This window comes from Aspergillus udagawae, assembly GCF_001078395.1.
Source record: "Aspergillus udagawae IFM 46973 DNA, scaffold_6, whole genome shotgun sequence".
Lineage (NCBI taxonomy): Eukaryota > Fungi > Ascomycota > Eurotiomycetes > Eurotiales > Aspergillaceae > Aspergillus > Aspergillus udagawae.
The window spans coordinates 2,360,438-2,384,173 of NW_025091269.1; the positions used below are offsets into that span (position 1 = coordinate 2,360,438).

Here is a 23,736-nt window from a genome sequence, read left to right on the forward strand (position 1 = left end):
CTGTTCTGTTGATGTGCAACTGCTTTGTATTGACAGTACCATAATTGACGCTGTTTAGCATGGTAATAATAAAATACACTTGATGGAAAAGAAACCTGAAATAAGCCAAAATATTTCGGAAATTCTTTGTGAAGGAGGCCAGAGATGAAACACTCTGAGCAGTGACGAAGAGCGAAGGCGACGCTTCCACCTGCTTTATGGCACGTAGATACTCCATAGACCGGATCGGAAAGTGCAAAGAATAACTAGCTTGGACAATGGTATTTTACGATGAGGGTTGCAGATCCTAGTATTGAAGCGCATCCCTGCTGGCAACCTTGCTTGTCAATCGAGTCGATCTTCGCTAGAACTGCCACGCCATTACTTGAATGCTGAGTTCCGACGATGTATTTTCGGAAGTCATCCGAGAATAATTCATGGGCTAAGGGCAGATAAGTTCATGTAGGTGAAGTTGCATGTTGGTCGTATTGCGTGGCGCTTACAGAGAACTTGTCACACATGTAATCGGTGTTGTGGTAGGTAGGACATGGAAACTTATGCGGGGAGATAGCTCTTGGGTAGGCATTATCCGAGCTCTGTTGCTTTTGCAGAGTAACCAGGTACCTAGTTTGTGAATGTTACACCCCGGAAGCCAGGCGGGAGATAGACGCATAATCCGAGACGTATCACTGGAATCGGCATTGTGCCTACAGAGTACATTATTTCCGTGGATGATCCACCCGTCCAGCGGATCCAGCGGAGATATTCTCCCTTTGACCTCATATGAGGTTGCTATATACTGTACTAATAAAATCACCATATCAATGCCCATTATAGGACTGGGATGAGGAACAAAGCGGGGCAGATTGGAGCAAATCAAGGAAAGGCGACACAATAATAGCTGACGTATTACGCCGGCCTTTATTGGCGGAGGGAGGGAGGGAGGGGAAGATAGTATATTCTTGGAGGTCAAGATATAGGCAGCTATTTACCGAGATGTACTCAGGCAAACCCCGAAATGGGGTCTCTCGCAACCTTGGATACTCCATTATAGTATCCATTATTATTACTAAAGACTCCTTGGAGTGACCATGGATTGCTGTTGGCCATAATCATGCACTCCGAACCTTGACGGGACGGGACGGGCACGAGCCAGACAGCAGGGAGCTTTCTATGACAATCTTCAGCCTAGGCATGGATTTCGAAAAGGAAAATGGAGTAAACTGTAGCTATCTATAACATCGGTGAAGAGGTCAAATAAAGCGATCTATAGAGCGATATATAGCTCTGACTTGCCTAGACCCTACTGTGGTCATCTCAGATAGGAGCGATATGAGCTTACTATTTCTGAAGAGTTAAATACCATCCGAGAACCATGACTTCATAGTCATGGTCAACAACCAAGATCACAAATCAGCCATTTAGCTGGTTGTAGATTCTTCTCTATCTGATCAAGTATAGGTGAAAAAAGCGGGTTTGTGGTGTCCATTGCTAACAGCATTCCGGTTAATAAGCTTCCCCCCGCATTCTTCTGACGACAGTATTCCAAATCATGATCTAATCGGAAAAAGATCGAGGTATGAAGCGCGACAGCCGTCGATATTCGCATACATACCTTTCTTCGCTCGATCCTTAGAATTGTGATAAGATAGGGCGGAATATGAGAGGACAAGCCTGGATGGACCATCAACATACCCTTAGTGTTGTCTCTAGTGTCTACTAGTTCGGGGTGCAGGATGCATCTCGGAAAGCGACATGATTCCCCACCTTGCAGGGTCTCACGGACCGCTTGGAGACTAACAAGATTGTTAGACTCAAGTAGATTACGCGGTTGAAGGCTGTGGACTGGAGACAGCTCAACTTGGTACTCAGCTTTGAAGCGCTCGGACAAGTGGCGAGACAAGACAAGAGAAGGACGGATGATGAATCCTCGCAATCTTATTGTTCCAGCTCCTCTGGGTCCAAGCACCAGTTGATACGAACATGGCAGTGACTTGCGAATACACCACCACAGCACCACAAGCTAGAAAGTCAAGTCTCGCGCTGAAAGTGAAACGGTTGAGCCCCTCCACAGGCCACATCCCACACAGCGCACTGGCGATTCCTTCCGGGTATGGATTCCAGCCTGTCGAAATCGTCGATCTTCTTAGTGTCTCTATACATAGATCTTAGACAACAGACAAGATAGAATCACAGGAGAGCGAAAGGAAACTAACGACGACGATTGCCTTTTCACTAGCTGAACCCTTCCACATGGTGGTGTTCCACGAATCAGACATTCTTGATACTTGATTCTCGACTCTGCATAACGAGTCTACGGAGTAGTTTTCCACCCTCCACCACTCTGCCACCCCCCATCGGTGAGTCTCCCATTTCGGCCAAAATATTTGGACGAGGAGTATACATACACATGGAGCAGAAATAATGGTCATCGCAATGAAGCAAAACAAGTTGGCGAGATGATGTCATGTCTGCTTCGTGCACTAATGGCTGAGCTCTAGATCCAATTAGATCCAATATCAAATACTCACATTGCTTGGTCATTCTTCGTTCGAGTAGTGATCATTCACTAGAATTATGTATAAATCTTGTCAAGAGTGGAAGGCATGGTATGTAGGGTATTTGTTTAAGCCCGGCTGGACATCTGATACATTGCAACCAAGGAATTACCATGAAACCAAGGCAGAGAGGCTGACCATGAGAGTGAGTCATGATTCCCTTGTTGAGGACGAACAGGTGACAGCCATCGTACTGAACCGCTCATGGGATGAATGCCTGCCTTATGAAGATGGAGGTCAATAATACCCTAATATACTTGACTCGAGATCCTCCTCTTGTCTTGATCTGCCACAGTAGTCCTCCTCGTCTTTCTCAATCCAGACTGTAACACCCTCCATACACCATAGTCCTTGTCTCCCCCCTCCTTTGGTAAATAAATTCCATATAATGAAATTGCAGTATGAGATTTATCACTTTGGTTGACCCTCCATCATCACATACTTCCTCCACCAATACCGCACCGCCACTGGTCGGTCCACACCACTATTTATGTTTTTATTTTACTTCATTTATCTATCTGCAGAAGAATTATCTGATAATTCAAGACTCCAGTAAAATAAAAATAATAAACAATAAATAAATAGGAAGAATAAACAATTTATTTTGCGGTAAATAGGCAATCAAGCTACGTAATGCTGTAGCTGCATCAAGCCCATCGATAGACGATCGACGCCCTGCATGACCATCACCGCGGTATATCAAATGAGAGCTTCCCAGGAGCGCCTCGAGAAGTCCTTAAAGCCTTCATTCCTTCATCCTTTCCATTCTGCAAAGGCGTTTGAATCAGATCATTCGTGATTACTGATTACTCACTCTCACAGTTATCGTCTGCATTCATCGTCCCGGTCAGAGGACGACTTTTTTTCCCTATCCACTATCCCCAACACCCCGCTTGAATCCGATTCGGTTCTTCATGCAATTCATCATTCGCCAGAAGACGGACCGAAATCAAATCAAACCAGTTCGCTGCAGTACTTGCCGCGGAATCCATTCTGATTACTCCCTTGAGCTCGAGCCCTCTCATCCTGGCCCCCGACTTTCCCGCGTACCAAGTGGATAACCTCAAGCAACTGTAAGCCATCCCAGCCGAGCCTCACGGCTATCTCTGTTTCCTTCTGCCTCTTGTTTCTTCCCTGGATCCATCTTGCTCTGCGTTCCTATCAACTTCCTGCACTTGCTATTGCCCCTTCTTCGCCCCGGCACCAGCTTCACAAAAGGCTAAGCCTCTTGCGCTTCTGCCTATTCGTTTGATTGGGCTTTCTGCAGCTGCGGCTCTGCCACGTGTGTTTTCTCTTCAAAAACCCCCTGGCCTCATCTCACTCTCCTCGTATTTCTTATGTTCTGTGCATAGAAGACGCCTCCTCCTCCTGAGGGATCAGAGCTGATCTGCGCTGCCAAAACAGACCCCATTAGACCACAGTTCAAGTGATTGCTTGGTAAGTGAATATTTTATTTTCTTATGATTCCATCCCTGGCATTGCTGCCGCAGCCTGGAGGTCAATTTTTATGAGGCCTGGAGATGCAATCCGGGTAAAAGGTCCATGTGGGGATCCCTCCATGCAGGATAATCAACGTGAGACGCGACAAGCCACGATGCCTTATGGTTACCTTCTTCCACCAAGGCAGAGTTCCGAACCAAGGCGGATTGGATTATACCTACCCATCCTCTTTGGAATGGATATGGGCGAGCCAAGGAATTCTACGCCGAATCCCAGGAAGAGATTCCTCGCTACGGATAACACCTTACAGCGCTATCCATCTGCTGCACAGCTCGCTTGTATAAGCTCTGCAGGGAAACCGTCGGGAGAAACGCGAACTGAAGCTGCTCGCAAATTTCAGCTCAAGAGCTTGCGGTGGCGCTGATTCGCCATTTAGTTGCTCGGACATCCTAGACATCGGCTGAGCTTCAAGAGGGGCAACCTAGTACTCTTTGCTTTAGGATGCGGAGGTCTACCCTTTCGGACCTGAATTCCCGTCTCTCACCCGCCAAACACCCGCTTTTTGGCGGGTGAGAGGAGAGAGAAAGAAGTGCCTCACTTTGCATGAGCTTGATATGCAAGGGACAAGCATCCATTACATGATCTGAAACCGGAGAGGCAAGAAACAGCATTCGTTGAGCACATTCGTGGATTGCTCCGTCATCCATATAAGCGGTCGAAAACTCCGCATGTTGTCGCTCTGACCGCCTTCTGGGGGCAACCCTTCCCCTCCACCCCTCTCAGGGTCAACAAGACAAAGCGATCGATCCAAAATCAATGGTCCTAATATTAATAGCCGTCAATCGGGGGACTGCTTCACTTCTGTTGATTGGATGAATCGTTACGAGTCGTCTCTACGGATAATATTGATCAATTTCTTGCCCACCGCCTCTCTCTAGGTGCTCCCGGTTCGCGGTCCAGTGTCCAATATTCACCTGGCTTACCCCACTGTGCATCTCCCGGGCCAATTTGGATCTAATCACTTTATCCCCCTCACTTGCGCTCATCTTGCTGTAAGATCTGTCATATCATCCAAGGACCGTGGGGAAAAGGAACTAAAAAGGAAAGAGTCAGGGAGGACGGAAGAAGATAAAGGAGGGAGCCACCGCGGAGTTGTCTGCCCGCGAATACCTTGCTCGCTTCGAAAGGTTCAGCCAACGTTGCTGTTTTGATGGTTCTCCCTTATCGTGGCTCAACCCCCCCAAATCCCGACTGATTAACCCACATCGCCTCCTCGGACCCGGTCTCTGTATCTGCCTCTGTCTCTGTCTCACTCTCTGTTTGTCTGCTTTGGTCTGGCCGCCTCTTCTCCTTTTTACGACCGCTTTTGGATCCTCCAGCCACAATCATCGTCACCCTTCTCTTCAACTAAATTCCTTCTGGACACGCATCCTGATCCTCCGATCCTCGATTGACTTATTTCTTTCTATCTTCTGAATCTCCTTTCTTATGATTTTATTGCCTTATAATTTTATGTGCTTTTCTCATTTGCCAGGTGCTTATTTTTAGGGCTGCCGAGATCTTGACTCATCATTCTTCGCGTGGTTGACGATCGTCGGTGTGGCCTAGTACCCCCCACGATACGCGCGCATTCTCCGAATCGCCCGCTTCCGAATCACATCCCTTGACCGGTTCACACAGCCACCTGTCCCGCATTAATATACCCAACTTCCATCTTTGCCAGCATTATTTTCTCCTTTTATCCATACAAGGCGTACGTATCATCATCCCTCTTCTCGTCTGGATTTTCCCTTCATTGGCGCATGCATCGTGCAGCCCTTCACATCTCTGGATGATTCCTTTTCTTCTTGGAATTAGGCCAGCTGACTGTCACCTGGTAGACAACCGACCGCTTTCATATCCCCTTTACCAGAGTGATCATCACGTACCCTTCTCGATGCAATAACACCTTTGTCGGTGCATCTCCATAGGATTACTTCAAGCCGCCATTCGAGTATCTGGGATTCACATCTTGTCGCAATACCCGTTACCTCCCTGAAACCTTTCAATTCCATCGCCACACAACTTTCCGAATACCTTATTCTTCTTGAGTTAATCTCGGAGAGCCAGTCTATGCTATCTACTCAAACGCTATGAGTGAAGCGAGCATTTTCATCAAGAGCGACCCAGACGATCACAACAACAACAACAACAACAACAACAACTTCATGATGTCGCAGAACGGCTATTCCATAAACAACCAATTTGGACATTCCAACGAGGCCGTGGATCCCTCGGAGCTGACCATGCAGAACAGCGGTTTCATGTCCTACCCGTTCGGTTCGCAACAGAATATGTCGTCAAGCTTCAACTTTGGAAACTCTGGAATCGATACAGACGAGTTGCTGGACCTGGAAATCAGCGGTCAGAATGGGATCCAACGCGATACCAGTATGAATTTCATGCAGGACCACTCCGGTGCCGGCATCTCTATGAGCCATCCCGGTCATATGTCGCAGATGTATTCCAACACTCCTGACGGGGCTCCGATGCACAGCCCCTTTATGCACAGTTTCAATTATGATCATTTCCGCGGCCTGAACCAGCAACAACACAATCCATCCCATCTGCAGGGTTCCCATTTCGAGCAGAGCTACCTTAACGCCAAGGCACGCCCGGGTTTACAGGCGATCGACCGCACATCTTCCGATGGGCGCAGCCCCATGACCCCCAAAACTCCAGCTTTGGGTGCCCTGACTCTTGGAACTCCGGAATCTGGTAGTTTCCCTACACAACCGATCCGTACAGGGTTGCAACCACGGCATCAGAAGACTCTGTCCAATCAGTGGGATGGCACTCCCGGAAGCGCTCACTCCTTCGGTATGGAGTCCCCTATTTCATCGCCGGGCCATCCCTCTCATCATGCCGCCATCTCGGAGATACTCAAATCTGGCAAGCATGCCTCTTTGCCCGCCAAGGTTGATACGCACATGCCGGGCAGCACCCAGGATTTGGAATCGCAAGAAGCAAAGCGTCGGCGCCGGAGAGCTTCTCACAATCTGGTCGAGCGCCGTCGGCGAGACAACATCAACGAGCGTATCCAGGATCTCTCTCACCTCGTACCGCAACATCGTCTGGAGGATGATAAGGTCCGGAAACAGCTCGTCAATAACAGTGCCATGTCAGGGAACGGATCCAGCTCGAACGCAGCCACCTCTCTCCTGGCCGGTGGCAATGGCCGTCGTGCTACTGCTGGTAATATCACTATGGGCCTTCCCATCGAGGAGAAGGAGAAGGGCCCTAACAAGGGTGACATCTTGAACGGTGCCGTGGGTTGGATGCGCGACTTGATGTGGGCTCTGCACGTTAAACTGCAACAGGAGTCTGAACTCGCGGAGTTGATCACTAGTCTCGGAGGCACCTGGCCGTTTGAACAAACGGAGGAGGAGAAGCGCATGCGGAGTGAGATCCTGGATGCCTTGGAGAAGAACGATCCTAGCAGCTTCACTTACAGCCGGGGCCCCGGGAGCGGCTTGAGAGTGCCCAAGCATACCAATTTAGCGGGCGAGCCTATTGCCCAGAACGGGGCGTTGAGCCCACAGAGTCTCAGTCCATCCTACAACAGCGGTGGCAGCAGCAACGGTGGGAACTCGGGTCAAGCACAATACTGGAACAGCTCCGGCCACGCGGGTATGAGTTTCAAGGAAGAAGATGAGTACGCAATGGAGTTGCAGTAGAGAATGCCTTCAGTTCTGTGGGATCGCAACTCAATCGGTCATTCTTTCTACGAGTGCATGTCATGACATATTGCATACACAGGCGTCACACGGAGGGATAGGGGTTCAGCAGTTGACCGGCGTACGAAGTCTTGACATCTCGTCATTTTCGACATTACCATCCGGATCTAATGATTTCGTCATCTGTCGCTTGTTATCCTTTGGGCTATCGCAGTTTCTCCGATTATTGTGTTATATTCATGGATTTGTCCGTTCAAGATCTATCTTGTTTGTTCTGTTTCCTTCCTCTTCATCCTTTCTAGCTTTCCCGGGCTTCGGTGTTATGTTGCATCTCGACGTCGATATCGCTGCATAGCACCCAGGTTATGAATGACTACAGTGTTTTATCTTCGGCGGGTAATCTCACACCAGAAACGGCCCTTGCACCATCTGTTGACCCGCCTTGATTTTTCTTTTTCAGTCTCCTGGCATATGTTCTGTTTACATTTATATCGATACCCTATTTCCCTTTTTCCTTTTGACATACACGGCTGTCTGTGTTCTGTGATAGTTTCGGCTGCTTTCTCATTTACGCATGGATGTGTTGCGCTACGGCTTTGCAATGTACCTTTGACTGTTGTGGACGAGGCTGCCCTCGATTCCTAATCACTAGTGCTTTATCAGTTGTTCTAATCAATCGATAGCTTTCGAATAAGACTGACGCAATCTTTCTGCATATTTGAATATGACCTGGTAAATAGACATTGGCCGGTTTTTGTAGGAGATATACGCTGGCCTATTACAACCGTCGTTGTTTACAACGCGTTCCACGATCGTAGACATTACTCTGTCGGCGAGACATGTCGATTCATCTAAATCCTTTTTGGCCTCTCATGCTAAATGAAAATACATCTTCTATTCACCGCGCATCTTACGGAAAAAGTCCATGACACCCGTGAAAACAACGAGCAGAATACCACCACCGGGACCCAGACGGAGCACCTTGGGAATGAAGCCCTTGTAGAGGGCGCCGAAACCTTCTTCCTTCATGACGGTGCCAACGGCAGGCCAGGCCCAGTTGTACTTGGGCACCTGGCCGGCGACCTTGGGGGAGTTCTGGATGCGGGACTTGACGACGTCCATGGGGGTGTTGAGGATGGTACCGGCGATACCACCGACGGTACCGGCGATCAAATCGTTGCGGGTCTGCTGGGACTTGTTGCCGGGTTCGGGGGTGGGGAGCTGCGCGCGGACCTGGAAGATGCAGCCGAAGTAGCCGCCGTTCCAGAGGATGTGACGCCACAGCGTCGACTCAAGACCGTTGTACATGGCAAGAGGGCCCTCGGTGGCGATGATCTTGCGCACCACGTCCAGCATACCGTTGTACTTGCCCGCGGAGGCGCGGTCCTGCAGACGGATCTTGACCAGCTCGAAGGGCACAACCACGAACGCCTCGGTGGCCCCCGCGGTGGCACCGGTCAGAACGGCCAACGACTGTGTCTGCTTCTGCACGCCGAAGAGGCCCCGGTAGAACGTACCCCAGCTGTCGTTGGCGGCGAACTTGGTCGCACGCTTGGGAGCCTCCATCAGGATGGGGGCCGAGATACCGCGGTATAGACGTGAGAATCTGCTCAGAGTCCCAGGATTAGCTTCCGACAGGGCAATCATGGGTCATTTGCGCCCGTCTAATAAGGACAAGATGAGTTCCGTGCATATGGACCTACCCTTCGTTCTTGATGATCTTGCGGAAGCAATCAAACATGCCATTATATCTTTCCTCTGCAGCGGCGGTAGCAACATTGGACTGAAGTTGCCTGTAGTTTGTGGCATGATGACCCCATGTCAGCTGCGCTTCCTTTCACGCCGACTTCGCACGATCGCATTGGCGCGTGGAGAGTTTCCAGAGCACTTACACTCGCGTCTTGACCACATCTAACGGGTACCTGTGTAATTTAAATCGCATCCGTTAGCGGGTTAAAGTGTGAGGTTATGGGTGGGTTTGACTGGGGTATCGCATACATGACGAGAATCTAGAAGCAACTGAGTTAGCACTCGAGAACATGGTGGCCGATAGATCTCAGCGAACTCATACCTCTGATACACCAGCGACTGCTCCAGCGGCGAACTGGTAGGCAAACGGAAGAGGCTGTTGGTTGCTAGACGACATGGTGGCAAGCGATTATCCAAGTGAGATAAACAAAGAAGTGCTAATTGACCAGACCCTTATCAATTTTAAACACAGAGGCCAAAAGAACTATGAAAAGCCAACACAGACCTGACACCAGCAGGGAAAGCAAAATAATAGAACGCAACCTTGAGCCTGAAGCAGTGGTGAAGACAGTAAACGAGGTTCTGCGGTGTCGGAGAGTGTCGGTGCTCGCTCACCGGGTGTCGTCCCGATCGGGTAATATTATTCGCTGGCCCCACGTGCCATCCTCAGGAACCGCCCCATGGGGTCTGTTTTTCCGCATTCATTTACCCGATATAAGAGCCGCCAACTGTTACTGTAGAGCAAAGACATTACGGGACCATATAGTATTCTATTGTTGTCGTCATCATCCGGTGCCATTGTTATCATCGTCATAGACACATTTAGTCTTCATGGATTCTATATCGCCCATATCGTCATCATCCCTAGAGCACTAATTGTTGTCCATATCGCCGTGATCGAGTGTCGGCTGGCTGCATTCTCTGGCTGGCTCTTGGCCAGGGTTCCGCTAGCAGATACACTTGCTACAGCGGTACAGCTGGAACCACATGCATACCCAGTTGGACAGCATCCTCCACCCACAGTGTCTGCACAGCTAAACCAGCCACTGGCACATCGTCCCGTTCCGCTGGCGGCGGTGGTCGTTTGGGCTGGCACCACGATGGTACGACCGTCCGATGTGATGGTCGACGATGCCTTCGCAGGGCAGGACGTAGTGTCACAGTCTCGTCCTGTGCGACAACAGCCTCCTTCATAATAAGCAGAACAAGCATAGAACCCGGTGGGACAGATTGAGCCTGTCTGGCTGCTCTGGGAGGTGGTGGCGGTGGAGAGGCTGGTAGGTCGAGCTGGAGGCGTCAGTCCGCCGGTGGATTGTGTTGTCCTGCTGCTGCTGTTGCTGCTGCTACTGCTACTACTGCTGCTGCTGGATGACTGGGTTGTTTCTGGAGGGACGGTCCGAGTACCAGTGGACACTATGACGGTCGAACTCAAGGTCACCGTCACCGTGAAGACGTAGGCACCTGGGGCAAATAAACGTCAATCAACCTATCACGCAGGTAAAGCTCAATCCGACCCGCAGAGTCAGCAACCTGAAACTTACACCCGCCACTAACACACTCATAGCCAGGAATACAGCAACCGCCTCCCATGGAAGCTGGACAGCTCTTGTACCCCTCCTGACAGGATCCAATGATGCCAGAACAAGTCTGGCCTTGAGGACAACAACCTACGTCACCCAACCCAGTGTCCTGGACCAGCATACAAGTATCTCCAGCGCCACAACAGCTGTTCGGCCGGTCAATCGCCGTACAAGCGAATGTGCCAGTCGGGCATTTGAAATCTCGCCGAAACAGTGGGCTGAAGCCCATGTTAGTCGGCACCGACCGCCAAAATGGATAAGCCCGAGGCTCGATCTCCGGTGCCTCGGGGGCGTCGTAGCTTTGAGAGCTATTCGTCTCGTTCGTTGTTGTCAGACTAACCTCGTCTGACCCGTCAAAGTTCCAATAATCAAAGAAAAACTTCTCCCCCTCATCCTCGGACATCTTCTTGACACCGCGGATGACTGCCCTTGCGAGATCAGGCTGCAGTTCGTCACTCCGCCGCGAGACATTCTTGATGGCAGGAATCGACGATGAGCTGCCATTCGCAGAGAAGGCATGCACTGGAAGCGATGCGGGTACTAGGGCCCAGACTATGAAATGGATGGGCCACATCGATCCGTGTACCCTCTGTAGCTTTGACTAGGTTAGTATCATTCATTTAGTCTTGAGCAAATGGAAACATCCTACAAAGCGACAATGCCGTCGTCGACCAAGCACACCCTTGCACAGGTATATAGTTTAACTTGGCTTTCAGGTGTCTATCGATAAGGTCGGCAAATAGAATGGCAGTCGAGATTCAGCCAAAACAGAGGCTTGACAACAGTAGATACAGTGGTTCTCAAGTCATATAAGTCTAAATAGAGCCCTTATTAGTATAAAAGAGAAGAAGCAAAATAACAGAGCACTGCAGGCTTAAAACATGAAAATACTCCTCAATAATAAACATGTGGCTGGGGACTCAAAACACCTGATTCTGCTGGCAATACAGAGAATCATTACTCACCGCTTTTTATGTATCATGAGGGTGCCCTCAGCCCAGCCGAGCATCAAATCCAAGAACGTATATGTATGGATTGGGATTACGAGAGTAGAAACCCAGGTAGGGTCTTCCTTAACTGCCCATGACAGGTCAATACGTCTTTCGGTGTATGCACATATTCTATTCCTCGCTGAGGTAGTATAAATTACTTGAAGCTGAAGTATGTCAAAAGGATGCAAGGACAATAGCATCGTCACAAGGGTCATAACACGCCGTATGAGGGCAGGGGTATCGTCAGCAACATGCAATGCTCACGCTTTCGAACAACGTAATGATAATGACAGGGAGAAAAACGCAGGCGAACTTGGATAGACAGAGTACTGGCATGATAAGAACAAAGTCCAGTGGGATGACTGTGGAAGGGTAAAGGGAAGAGAAAGAATGAAAAGATAAACAAAAATCGCAAACGAGCCGCTTTGGTGCGGCCATGGGCTCTCGAAGAGACGTGGAAGGGGTAGACGAGGTCGTTTGACGTGCTCAAAGGCGTAGAAAATAGACAAACAACAGGTGTTATTATGTTGACGAGTCCACTGGGCCTTCACTTGTCGATGGCTCGTCGTCCTTGGTATCTTCGCCCTCTCCATTGATTAACTCTGACGCCGAAGTCTGTGCCGAAGGTGTTGTGTTCTCCTCGCCTTTGCTCGTCGAGTCTCCATTGTCGGCGCTTGCTTCAGTGTTGTCTTCTGTCGAATCTTTGATTGAAGGCTGCTCAACCTGTTCGGACTGGTCTGACTGCTCGGGTTGGACAGAAGCTGCCGCAGCCGATTCCGCTTCTGCCTTCTCCATTTCCGCTGCTCGGGCTTGCTGTCTCTCCCAGACCTCCTTCCGTATGCGATCATCTTTGACTCGACGTTGTCGCTCAGCCTCTTCCACGCCGCCGCTCTTCTTCAGCTTTCCTTCTTGAACAAACGCCCCAAGCTCTTTCTGGAAAAGTCCTATCCGACGATTCTCGAGTTCCTTCTGTCGAGCTTTTTCTGCCCTTTCGATCGCTTCTAATCGAGATTCATGATTAGGCTGGAGTGCGCGAACTTCACCCAGAACGCCATCCTTCGCCTTCATGGGGTCGATCGCTGGGTCAATAACCACGTTGCGCGACGTGTTTCGCAGAGCGACGCCTCCGTTGACATTCTGCTGCAACGCCTGCTGTTTGGTAGCCTGTTCAACTAGAGCAAAAGTCTGAGCGGCCTTCTCGAGATCATCTTCGAGATCCGCGGCCAGATCTTCCTGCATGGTTAATTGGTCGCGTTCCTCGCACACAAGCTGGAGCTCCTTCTCCCAAATCTTCGTCCAAATCGGCTTCTCCCGTTTCAGGAATTCTTGCATCTTCTTCATCTCCTTGGTGACGGCGCTAATTTCTTTGCTGACGCTTTCTAGCTGCCTTGGCAGGGGTCGGACTCCACGTGATACCACGTCTTTACGAAGATCTTCCACCAGATCCTGAAGGTCGTCGACCCGCCCAACGAGTCGTTCCGACTCATCTGCGAGTTCTTTTTTGCCGGCGTTGACACGGGCACGACCAGCATCTCCTTCATAAGACGGAATGGCAACATCTGCCGCTGCAGATTTCACACCATTTGCCTTAGCGCGAATCGCATGCATCGAGCTGGCAATATCCGACGAGAAATTTGAGTATGTCTGCCGTAGCACTGCAAGATCACGCTTCAGACTCTGAAGCTCAGCCAGTTGGCTGTTACTTCCAGTAATAGGGCCCTTCCGAGCGGTTCCATCTGGAAGAGAAGTGGGGATTGAGACGGGGGGCGCCGCGGCCAGGCGAGCAATCTCCTTCGCGGCCTCTAACTGACGGTCTGACACGCGCTGGATGATACTTTCTTGTCCTTCAAGTGAACCTTTCACGCCTTCAATCAAACGACGAACTCCGCCAAGCTCATCATCGAAATGCTTCTTGACCTCGTCAAGTATATCCACATTCAAGACAAGGACCGATCTATCTTTGACGTCATTCAAATCTTCCAATTCATGCCGCACCCCAGAGATTGGGTCCTGAATATAGATCTCTGGCAGATCAACCCCGTTGTTGTGTGTGTTCCATGCAAATTTTTCAATGAACGCAAGCTGCAGTCTTCCGATGGTCAACCCGCTGTAGCCTTCCGGAAGGACATATTTTTTGATCTTGCTTTTGTACTGTAAAAATAGGGTAAGCTCTTTTCCGGGGGACGGCTGATCAGGTGCAAGCTGCGAGGACTGAGGTGGCGTTGATACACCGGTAGACGGTCGCTGGATGGTTGAGCTTGGTGTGCCCGGCGCTGCTCCTTCATTGGGTATGGAAGAATCCTTGATCGGTTCAAATGCTTCCGCCAGGGATGGTTCCTCGGCAGACTGAGGGAGCCCAGGTTGTTTTCCGGCGACTGTAGGGCTATCGATCGTACCAGCTTCAGACCGGTGTGGCACTCTCTCCGGACGTATTTGGGATGCAACCGAAGCATTTGTCTGAGACTGTGTCGGAGATGGGGTGCGAGCCTTGTTGAGCTCGTCCTCTCCTCCTTGGCCAAGGTGAGAGGATGGCAATGGCTTCGCAGTTTTGCTTGGGGTAACCGCATCTTGCGGACGATTCGTCGACCGTTGTCTCCCGTGCGCATAAGACCCTCGCAAGCGTACTGCATTCAAAGATTCGCGGACATCACGACCGCGATTTGGGACAGGAGAATTTTGGGTTGGTAGAACGGGGACACCGTTTGTCGATGCTCCCAAATGTTTCTGTATCTGATAGGCAGAAAACCGTCGCGAGGCCCGTCTTTCCAGTTCTCCGCTTCTTTGGAGGGCACCCAAAGCATCGTCCTGTTTGGGGGGAGGGGGCGGAGGGGGTGGGGTAGGATAACCAGAGAAGTCGGGTGAAGGCATGGCTACCCTTGACGAAGTTTCGGCCTCGGGTTGCGATGGCTGAGATAGGATCTGCTGCGCCTCTCGTCTTGATGCTTCTCTCTCCGAGTAGCTAGTACCCCTCGTGTCGCTCGAAGGCTGCACTGTAGAACCAACATGAGCCCCGCCGGACTGGTCTTCGAGTGAGCCATTGCTTCCATGCCGGCGACTACCTGGCCTTTTCGGCGAACTGGCAGTGGCTGCGGCTTCCTCATACATCTGGTTTATGACGGCACTCCCCGAGCTTGCCTGCCGGCCAGGCAAGGGGCGACCTTCTTCCCTTTGCTGCCGCGAGCGCAAGCGAGCCTGCTTCTTCTTGAGACCATGAAGGAGGTTGATAATTATGTCACGAATACGAGGCAGGTATCGATCGAGGCTCTGGGGAGACGCATCCTGGCTCAGTGTATCTTCGAGGATTGTGCGGAGAAGGTCAGGCACTGGGCCCAGGTCGGAGGTATCAACACCAATCGCATTGAAGGCGCGGCAGGCTAGGTTAAATTCATAACCCAGTCGCACGTAGACGTCTGAGACTTCGTTCTCAGACGCCTGTCTTCGAGACCATTGAGTCAAGGTCTCCAGCAGTTGTTTTGTAGCGACAAGGAGATGGGTAACACTTTTCTCGATTTGGGAAATTTGTCTATCGGGCTGAGAGGATTTGAACAGCGAAAGCGTCGTTAGCATAAACAAGGCGGAAAAACAAGAAACAAAACCAGTATCTTTGAAGCGTCGAAAAGCACAACAGCGGGGACAATAAGCTTACCACAACAGTCCTTGACGACTGAGACCTGCCTGAGCTGGACGAACTGCGTGGTGCAGAAGATTGCGAGGTCATGGCGGAATCGGCACTGCTCGCAGACCCAGCGGGAACGTGTCGAGGTGGACTTCGCTGGGAGCGAGACGAACTGCTTAATGTAGATTGCATTCGTGGGGACTTGTGGGAGCGCCTTCCTTTAAACAGCACGGGCGACAGGGCGGTTTTCCGGTGAAGTTGGAGGAACAAATCCAGGTCGCCAAAAGGGAAAGGGAGGGGGCCAACTGACACCTGGAGAGGGCGCGAGATGGGAAGGGAGAGAAAGTCACTGGAACACTGTAGTTACGTGAAGATGAAGGAAAGAAAGTCAAGGGAAGTGTAAGAGTGAGACAAACAAGCCCCAAAATCGTACCAGCCACCACTTGTGGTGGATTAGCAGATTGTTGTCAATGGTGGACTTCGATCAATGCTGATCGTCTTGGGCCGTAAGTCCGCACGGCGCACCTATCTTGTAGAGTGACATTAGTTAATACATCGAAGATAGTAAGGTAGACTAAGTTCCGATCTTGTGGATTTTAGTGGTTAAATTACTGGGACGGTTGATGATTAGGCGCTTCTCAAGGACATGACCCTTGCCTGGGGCCACTAATATCAGCCTAACTCATCCTTTTCAGACACTACTTGGGTACTTTATGTAACTTACCTAGAATTGGGGGCCTCAAGAGGGAAAGTTTCAGCTGCTGCCCTGGGCTTTTTTAAGACACCCGCCTCCGCCTTTCTTCCACGCAAGGACAATAACGATAGCAAATTCAAAGCAATCTTGCGAAAGTTGTAGTCTATCACTCCGTAAGGGTAATCTTTATAAGTGTTAAGACTGTTCGGAGTACTTTCATAGGCGACTTTTAATAAGCATACAACAAATATGTACGTGGGTGGAGATAGCACATGTATTTTAGAGCGAGGTGCCTACCTATGTATGGCCTTGTCATCTTACATTTACTACAGACACCTTGAACCTGCTCTTCCTGTGTGTGGATATACGTATTGCTCTCGTGAGGCTCAAAATGACGAGATACCATTATTGAAACAAATCTACTCCTTGTACAAACGTGAAGTAGCAACAAACAAATTGTCGACATGGAGACTGGACTACCAAATGTGAGTACTTCGTGCCTACCTAGATGAGCTTACGGTAGGACTGCCAACTAGACTAAGGTAATTTATAGTGCAAAGGCAGTACTTAGCGAGGCAGGCACACATGACTTGAATTGTCAGCCCTTTCAGTTAACTAACTATTCTGTATGGATCGCAAACCAGTGAAATATAAAGGTACTCTGTATGGTTCCAAGGTTAATATAGGTAAGAAATCTGCCTTTGTATGATTCAGTGTAGCAAAAAGAAGACTGCCCATTTGTTAGCAATTAACCAAGGATACTTTATGCTTATTTTCCATTCCAGACACCTCGAAATTTTCTGGTGTCATCGACATCATCATGCCTTACGTATCTGGAACAGTGGTGAAACTATCCACCGTCATCATTTTCATTCCTAGCGGAGTGGGAGCTTGGTCTTCGAAGCTCTCTGGGTCTAAGGTAATTCGGGAGAGAGTACTACCTACCTAGGAAGCTACCTAGAATACGAGTTAGTGTGTGTGCAGCACAGTAATGTCTCACCAGTACAGAATTTTGGAGCCTTGGTGCCTTAAACTCCATATTCCCACTAGCATATTGTACCCCGTTGACCGTCTGCACCCTTGGCACCTACTTACCTTACCTTACCTTAGTACTCCGTACCTCCGTACTACCACAACCTTACTGGACCTCATTACCACACCTCCTTCATCTAGACTCTAAACACACCACCATCCTCTCCTTCACTTTCACCCTCCTTCCCCTCTTCTTGCTACACCTTGAATAATATTTTCCCTCTCCCTCTTTTACACTTTTCAAAAATTTCCTATCGCTGGTCGAACGCCGTGCTTCCGTTCCCCTTCGATAGCTGCTTCGACCCTTCTTTTTTCTCCCTTTGCTGTTTCCTTCCCCGCGTCACCACCGTCCTAATTCGCTAGCTGTCCTTCGTCGCCTTGTCAGTGCAGCCGCTGTGCTGTGGCTTCGTGCCTGTTCAAGACTTTTACTTTCTCTAGCCTTGCGTCGTACTGATTTTCACGGCGCGGGCTCTGTTTTGATTGACGATGGCTTCCACCGTCAACTCTGTGTCAGCTGCCAGCAATGCTTCTGGAAATACTGTCAATGCATCTTCGCAGAATCCTACTGGCAGACCGTCTTTAAGGACTACAAGCTCTAAGATATCGGATGGTGGTCGGCGGCAATCCGGAAGCCCTTTCGATGGCGGTGCTAGGTACGTTGTCTTAACCGCTCCTAATCTGTTCCGTAACAATAATTTGCTCTCATGTTGTTTCGTTTCACCGCTGGTCTCCTAGCAGTATTGTTTCCCAGAGCCCTCTCTATATTTGTTTGTGTACTTGACTGCCATCAAGCCATACCCTCTGTCCCCTCCCAATTCTCCTTCTCAAATTTTCTCGAGCACAATGGTGCTTGAATGCAACTTTAGGTTCAATCGCCTTTCGAAGGATAGCCGTGGTTTGCTGACATTGTCTCATAGACGCAGCAATTCCCAGAAGGCTTGGACACAGGGCACAAATCCAATCACCCAGAGATCCTCGTATTCACCTCACAACGGAAACATGACTCCCAAACCTTCCATATCTCCCAAACCCACTTCGAGAGAATCGAACACGCCCGATCAGCATGCTCATGACCGCCTCATCTTTCTGCTCACTAGCTTCATTGTAAGCTTGTCGCCCCATGATCATAAGGAGAACCGGACATTAGGCATTGGACGCTCATTATATCTAGGGACTTGATGCTACTATCACTACAAGAAGCGGAGAGAGATTCACTGGGATTTTCTCTTCCTCCTCCATCGAACCTCACGACTCTTCCATTCTTCTCAAGATGGTCCAACGGCCGGCAAAACAAGATCATCAACGCGCCAATGGTGTGAGCGATGTCGTCAGCCCTTTTCTGGGCACGGCGCCAGATCACAGCATGTCTTTTGATGTCAAGGATGTGGTCGATATTGCCGTGTCCAATGTTTCGACTGCGGAAGTCACAGCCAAGGCGCCCAATGGTATGCCACCGTTTCCTCTTCTTCCCTAATACTTGGCACAATAAAAAAATGTTCCTTGCTGATAAGCCTCAGGTGCTTCAAGTGGCTTCAAGACGGATACCGATATTTCAGGAAACTTCGCGATGCGTGAACGAACTCTGAAACGATGGGAGCCTGCAGCTGACACCGAGGTTGACATGTCCCTTGAAGGTACAAACGATACGACCGGATGGGATCAATTCGAGACCAACGAAAGGCTGTTTGGCGCCACTAGCAGCTATGACGAGCATATTTACACCACTCGAATAGACCGTTCCGATCCTTCATACAAACAAAGAGAGGCACAGGCAGCTCGTATCGCTCGTGAGATCGAGGGTACCAATGTTGACAACGTTCATGTCAGGGAGGAAAGAGGCTTGGTTCCGGTCGACGACAGTGGGTTGGACGAGGAAGACAAATATAGCGGCGTCCGCCGCGATGAGAAGAGCTTTCCGCCGCTTGTTTCAGGGCAGCCGAACAAATACACTCCGCCGGCACGCCGACAAGCCGCTGCGCAGCCCGCTGCTCAGCCTGTTGCGATCCCCGAGGCCAGTTCTACTGTGAAACAGACAGTTGCGACCCCGAAAGATGCAGCTCCGGCTCCGGCTCCCGTCCAGTCCAAGGAAACAGTCAAGACTCAACCAAGGTCGAATGCAATGGCGACCGCGACGGTCGCTGAATCGGAACAAAAGTCAGTTCCACTCAAAGCTACCTCATCTGTCCCGTCAGCTCCAAAACGGCCTGCGGCTGAGAATGCTTCTGCAAATGTGGAAGCTGAGGTTCTAGACCATTTCCGTCAGTTTGCCAACAGTGAGAAACTAAAATTGCAAGAGCGGCGCCGTAACCAGGCATCATATGACCGGACGGTGAAGCTGAACGAGTTGATGAAATTTTCAAAGAACTTCAAGCTTGCTACACCTGTCCCTAAGGACCTGGTACCTATTCTTGCGAAGGACCCACAGAAGCAGGAGGAAATTATTCAGAGAGCTCAGCAACAGGCCGAGGAAAAGTCAGCCTCAAAGCCTGCCTCAGCAGTTACCGAGCAGAAGCCTACGGCTCGTGTCAGTGGAACAGTGCAGACCACAACGCAGCCCGATCGCCCCAATTATCCTCGCGGTCGCCAGATGTACCCTCCCACCGGCCCGCAGGCTGGACCCGCTGGGCGGCTCCCACACCAAGGAATGCACCCAGGTCGTCCGGGCACTGGTATGCTCAGTCACCGACTGGCTGATAACCTGCAACAGCGGAAGGGAGCAGCAATGGCGCCTGTGCCCACGCCGTTGCCGATCCAGGACGTTCGCATTCCTCCTAGTGGCCCTGCGGCAGATCACCCTGGCGTATCCAGCCCGATTAAGACGCAGACGCCTACCTCTGCTGTTTCAAGCAAGTTCAACGTGAAAGCACTGGAATTCAAGCCAAATCCGGCTGCGAGTACCTTTACCCCCGGCGCCTCGTCCAGCTCATCCCCATTTGTTAGGGGCCGCTCTGTCTCCCGCGTTACAAGCCCTTCTGTCTTCTTTGGTGCGAAGAAGCCACGGCCAATCTCTGAACGACCGTCAATCAATGACCAGTTCAATCCTATTAAGCGCATGAAGAGGGAGAGCGCGGAGCAATCCGATAAGGCCTATAATTTCAACGGAGGCATTCCCCCGGCTTACAAGACCCTTCCTACCTGGGATGTAGCTCCGGCCAACGAGGACAAGACTTATGTCCAGATGTTCAAGCAGCCCGGTGCTATGCCATCCATTTCTCCTCAAAGCCGATCTTCTTCCACTCCTCAAGTTCCTCACCAGCCCCAGCTGCCTTTCCAATTTCAACAATCGACCCCGGGAATGCCTCCTACCTCCGGCCCTCCTCATGGTCCTCACAACCTGCACCCTCAACAGCATCATGGTTCTGGCCCAGGCCATTTTGAGGATCATCACCGTATGCAGATGTCGGCATCGACATCTCAGATCTTCCCTTCACCGAGATTGCAACACGGGTACCCATCTCCTATGGCTCCGCATGCCCAGCTTGCGTTTGGGCAGCCGGTCCCACAGTTCTATGTGAACCAAGGAGGTCCGCAACCAGCCCATCTCAGGCATTTTCCGGGAGCACCTCAGTTTGTCAACCCTCAGACAGGCATGGGTGCCCCGATGATGGTGCAGCAGCCCTCGAGCGGGCCATACATGGGCGGTCCGCAGGGCATGACGCCCTATGCTCCTCAGATGCAGATGTATTCTCCAAACCCAGGTCATGCATACCCTCAGCACGCACCTCCTCCGCAACCCCACAGTGGCTACCCAAGCCCTAGCCGCGGTGCCCCCATGATGATGCATCAGAATTCCCAGCCAGGGCAACCCCCTCAGCCGGTCATGTTCATGTCACCGGGACAACATGGTCAGCCCGTGTACGCTACTCAACAGCCAGGTCATAGTATGTTTCTGCAGTTGTGGGCCCCAGCTACATTGTCTAACTTTCAATAGTGCCTCCCGTTCGTGGTAATTATCCTCAGCAGCAACCGCACTTCCAGTCTAGTCCTCATCAGAGCCATCATTATCCACCTCATCAACATCGAACCCCGAGCAGCGGATTTAACCAGATGCCTCAGATGCCACCTCAAGTGTCTTCTCAGCCGCCTTCGGCTGTATCCTCTAACCCCCAACCTGAGGCTACAGATGAAGTGAAATGAGCAACGTTAACATCTCCGTCGTTGACGTTCGAGACATACAATCTTGCCGAAGTGGCAGCATCAACAGGTCGCCGCCATTGGGTCTATGTCGAGCCTTCTAACCTCCCTCACAGTTGATGTGAGGCTTCCTGTTTGGTGGTGGAGCCTTTGCCCTCCCTCATCACGGTTTTTTCTGCCGAAGCACTTCTCTACATCTGGTTCATCGTCGGGAGCGCCAGTGGTAAGATCCTTCAGGTGGGCAAATTCTGAAATCCTAATTGGTATGTAGTATGTACCCTGTGGAAGCCGTATGCTCGAGTCGCTGATGCTGACGATCACGCGGTCAGCGTCTTGATGTCATCCTGGGATTTTCCTCAGTTCCGGTCTCGCATCCGCACAGGAAGTGGTTATATGAGGAACGCAGAAGTGTTGTCAACGTTAAAAGTCCGAGATTCATCCCCTTTAGAGAGAGCTACTGTTGATGAAGTCATATACTTTGGCGCTTGCCTGTGGAACAGACAGATGCTGTGCTATTTGAAGGCCTTCGCGGATGGATACAAGATGAAAGTCGTCAATTCTAGGTACTTGTGACCTTCCGGTAGATACCTACCGCTGGAAATTTTATAAGCCAATCATGTTCTGGGGATTCTTTTTGTCTTCTTAAGTTCTTGATTTTGCCTGCTTCTCTACTTCTTCGACGTTCTCATCTAAGCTGCTATGGTAAACGAAGAAGGGAATGTGGAAGGGCGCATGTGTCAGCCACTCTTGAGGCATCGCGGAGGAAACTGGACTACTCGAATTCTCCATCTTGAAACCAAATCCATTATATAGAGGTGGAGGAGGGTCCGATAGGGAACGCAAAGACTAGCTGCCACACAGAATAGTAAGGGATGACATGACCACTGTGAGAACTAAGACGAGGAGTTGAATGGAGTTCCAGAAAACCTATCGTCCGAAGTTAGCATCGAGTTTTGTCTTGCTCGCATGAGGGCCTGACGTAAAGAATGAACACCACTAGCATCTCCTCAGGTCTTTTCAGTTTATATTGCGGTCTTCATTCAACCAAGAGCGACGACGGTGCAGCCGCGGTACCATGGCCCCCACTCAATAACATCGAAGAAATATCAGCGGCCTAGGAACAGCGAAATCCACGACTCCGCACGGGAAACAGCTCACACCATGCCGCGCCCGCATTTCCATCCGACTTCCCCGTGTCCCTCGTCCATTCAAACAGTGACTGGGAGTCGCAAGGGTAGAGATACCCCGCCAACGATATGTTTGCCACAGCCATTGGTTCCTAAAGTTCCTCATGGAGGCGAAGCGGACCAGGAACCCCAGTATGTGGCACCATATTACTGATTTAATGTGCACATGTCTTTCCAAGGTAAACAAGGCCGTGAGCCTCGCGGCCAGGACCTCGTGCCTTTTACAAAATCATGTGCCTGTTTGGCTGAACGAGCCCGAAGGGTGGAGTGTTGCGGACCTGGACAGATGGCCGCCTGTTCTCGATGCACCTTGGAGGGGGGATTCCGCAGTTCCAAGGTCGAGCATTTATTCTCGCATGAGACGGGGGTACCTTCGGCGGGGAATGCAACGCGTACTCTGGGATAACGCGGTCTGACCTTTTACCAGTGTCACATCACTGGAGATGCGTAGTGGTAACGAAGTTGGGGAAAAAAGTGTTAGACAGAGGAGGCGCGCTTGGAAAGACATACCGATTAGTAGATAAGGAAGGCGAAATTGATTCTGACGGATTGTCGCGACAGAAGCTTAGAAAGTGGCTGTATGGGTTGTAAATGAATCATCAGTATGTGCTCAAATAGGAAGACCCCGTGTAAAGACACGAGAGCTGTACAGCTCGCTGGTTCTCATAGGAGCCGTAGAAGTTGAAGCAAATGCTGTGTTGAGAGAAGGAAGAAGCGCATGGAGCCGGAGAGATGGCGGCGGAGGAGTGCTTTGTTATTGTAGTTAGGCACGGAGTAACGATCGCCCTAAGCCGTATTGGGGCGGGGTATACCGAGGGCAATTCTGGCCAAATAATCGATCAGAGTCTCCCATCATTCTTGCGAAGCTGCAAGACTCCAGTGGACGGGGTGTCCTTTTCAAACCGATTACCACATTCTAGTCGCACTAACAGGGGCTGTCAGGGAGTTGAGCAATTACCATCAAGTTGGAACGTCTGACATCCCCCGCTGAAGCTCCTGGGTGCATCCGAACAACTGATCCTCCTACATAACCAAACACCTTGGCTCCGTCTCTCCGCC

At 50.6% G+C, this 23,736-nt stretch overlaps 5 protein-coding genes across 5 annotated transcripts; 2 read left to right on the plus strand and 3 right to left on the minus strand.

Moving 5' to 3' along the window:
- Positions 1-6,109: 6,109 nt before the first annotated feature.
- Positions 6,110-7,693, plus strand: Aud_008583 (basic helix-loop-helix domain-containing protein; the record flags this gene model as incomplete). Its single annotated transcript, XM_043293457.1, has 1 exon — positions 6,110-7,693. One exon carries the CDS (start codon positions 6,110-6,112, stop codon positions 7,691-7,693), a length of 1,584 nt encoding a protein of 527 aa, XP_043149392.1.
- An 894-nt stretch (positions 7,694-8,587) lies between these two features.
- Positions 8,588-9,839, minus strand: Aud_008584 (putative mitochondrial 2-oxodicarboxylate carrier protein; the record flags this gene model as incomplete). Its single annotated transcript, XM_043293458.1, has 3 exons — positions 8,588-9,299; positions 9,397-9,527; positions 9,765-9,839. 3 exons carry the CDS (start codon positions 9,837-9,839, stop codon positions 8,588-8,590), a joined length of 918 nt encoding a protein of 305 aa, XP_043149393.1.
- Positions 9,840-10,405: 566 nt separating this feature from the next.
- Positions 10,406-11,596, minus strand: Aud_008585 (putative GPI anchored protein; the record flags this gene model as incomplete). The annotated part of the gene is made up of 2 exons (XM_043293459.1): positions 10,406-10,729; positions 11,114-11,596. The coding sequence occupies 2 exons, from the start codon at positions 11,594-11,596 to the stop codon at positions 10,406-10,408; spliced, it is 807 nt and encodes a 268-aa protein (XP_043149394.1).
- A 940-nt stretch (positions 11,597-12,536) lies between these two features.
- On the minus strand, positions 12,537-15,822 carry Aud_008586 (formin-mediated actin nucleation enhancer; the record flags this gene model as incomplete). Its single annotated transcript, XM_043293460.1, has 2 exons — positions 12,537-15,545; positions 15,661-15,822. 2 exons carry the CDS (start codon positions 15,820-15,822, stop codon positions 12,537-12,539), a joined length of 3,171 nt encoding a protein of 1,056 aa, XP_043149395.1.
- A 2,020-nt stretch (positions 15,823-17,842) lies between these two features.
- Aud_008587 (putative PAB1 binding protein (Pbp1)) lies at positions 17,843-21,493 on the plus strand (the record flags this gene model as incomplete). The annotated part of the gene is made up of 5 exons (XM_043293461.1): positions 17,843-18,009; positions 18,274-18,460; positions 18,528-18,801; positions 18,874-21,237; positions 21,288-21,493. 5 exons carry the CDS (start codon positions 17,843-17,845, stop codon positions 21,491-21,493), a joined length of 3,198 nt encoding a protein of 1,065 aa, XP_043149396.1.
- Between the last annotated feature and the right edge of the window lie 2,243 nt (positions 21,494-23,736).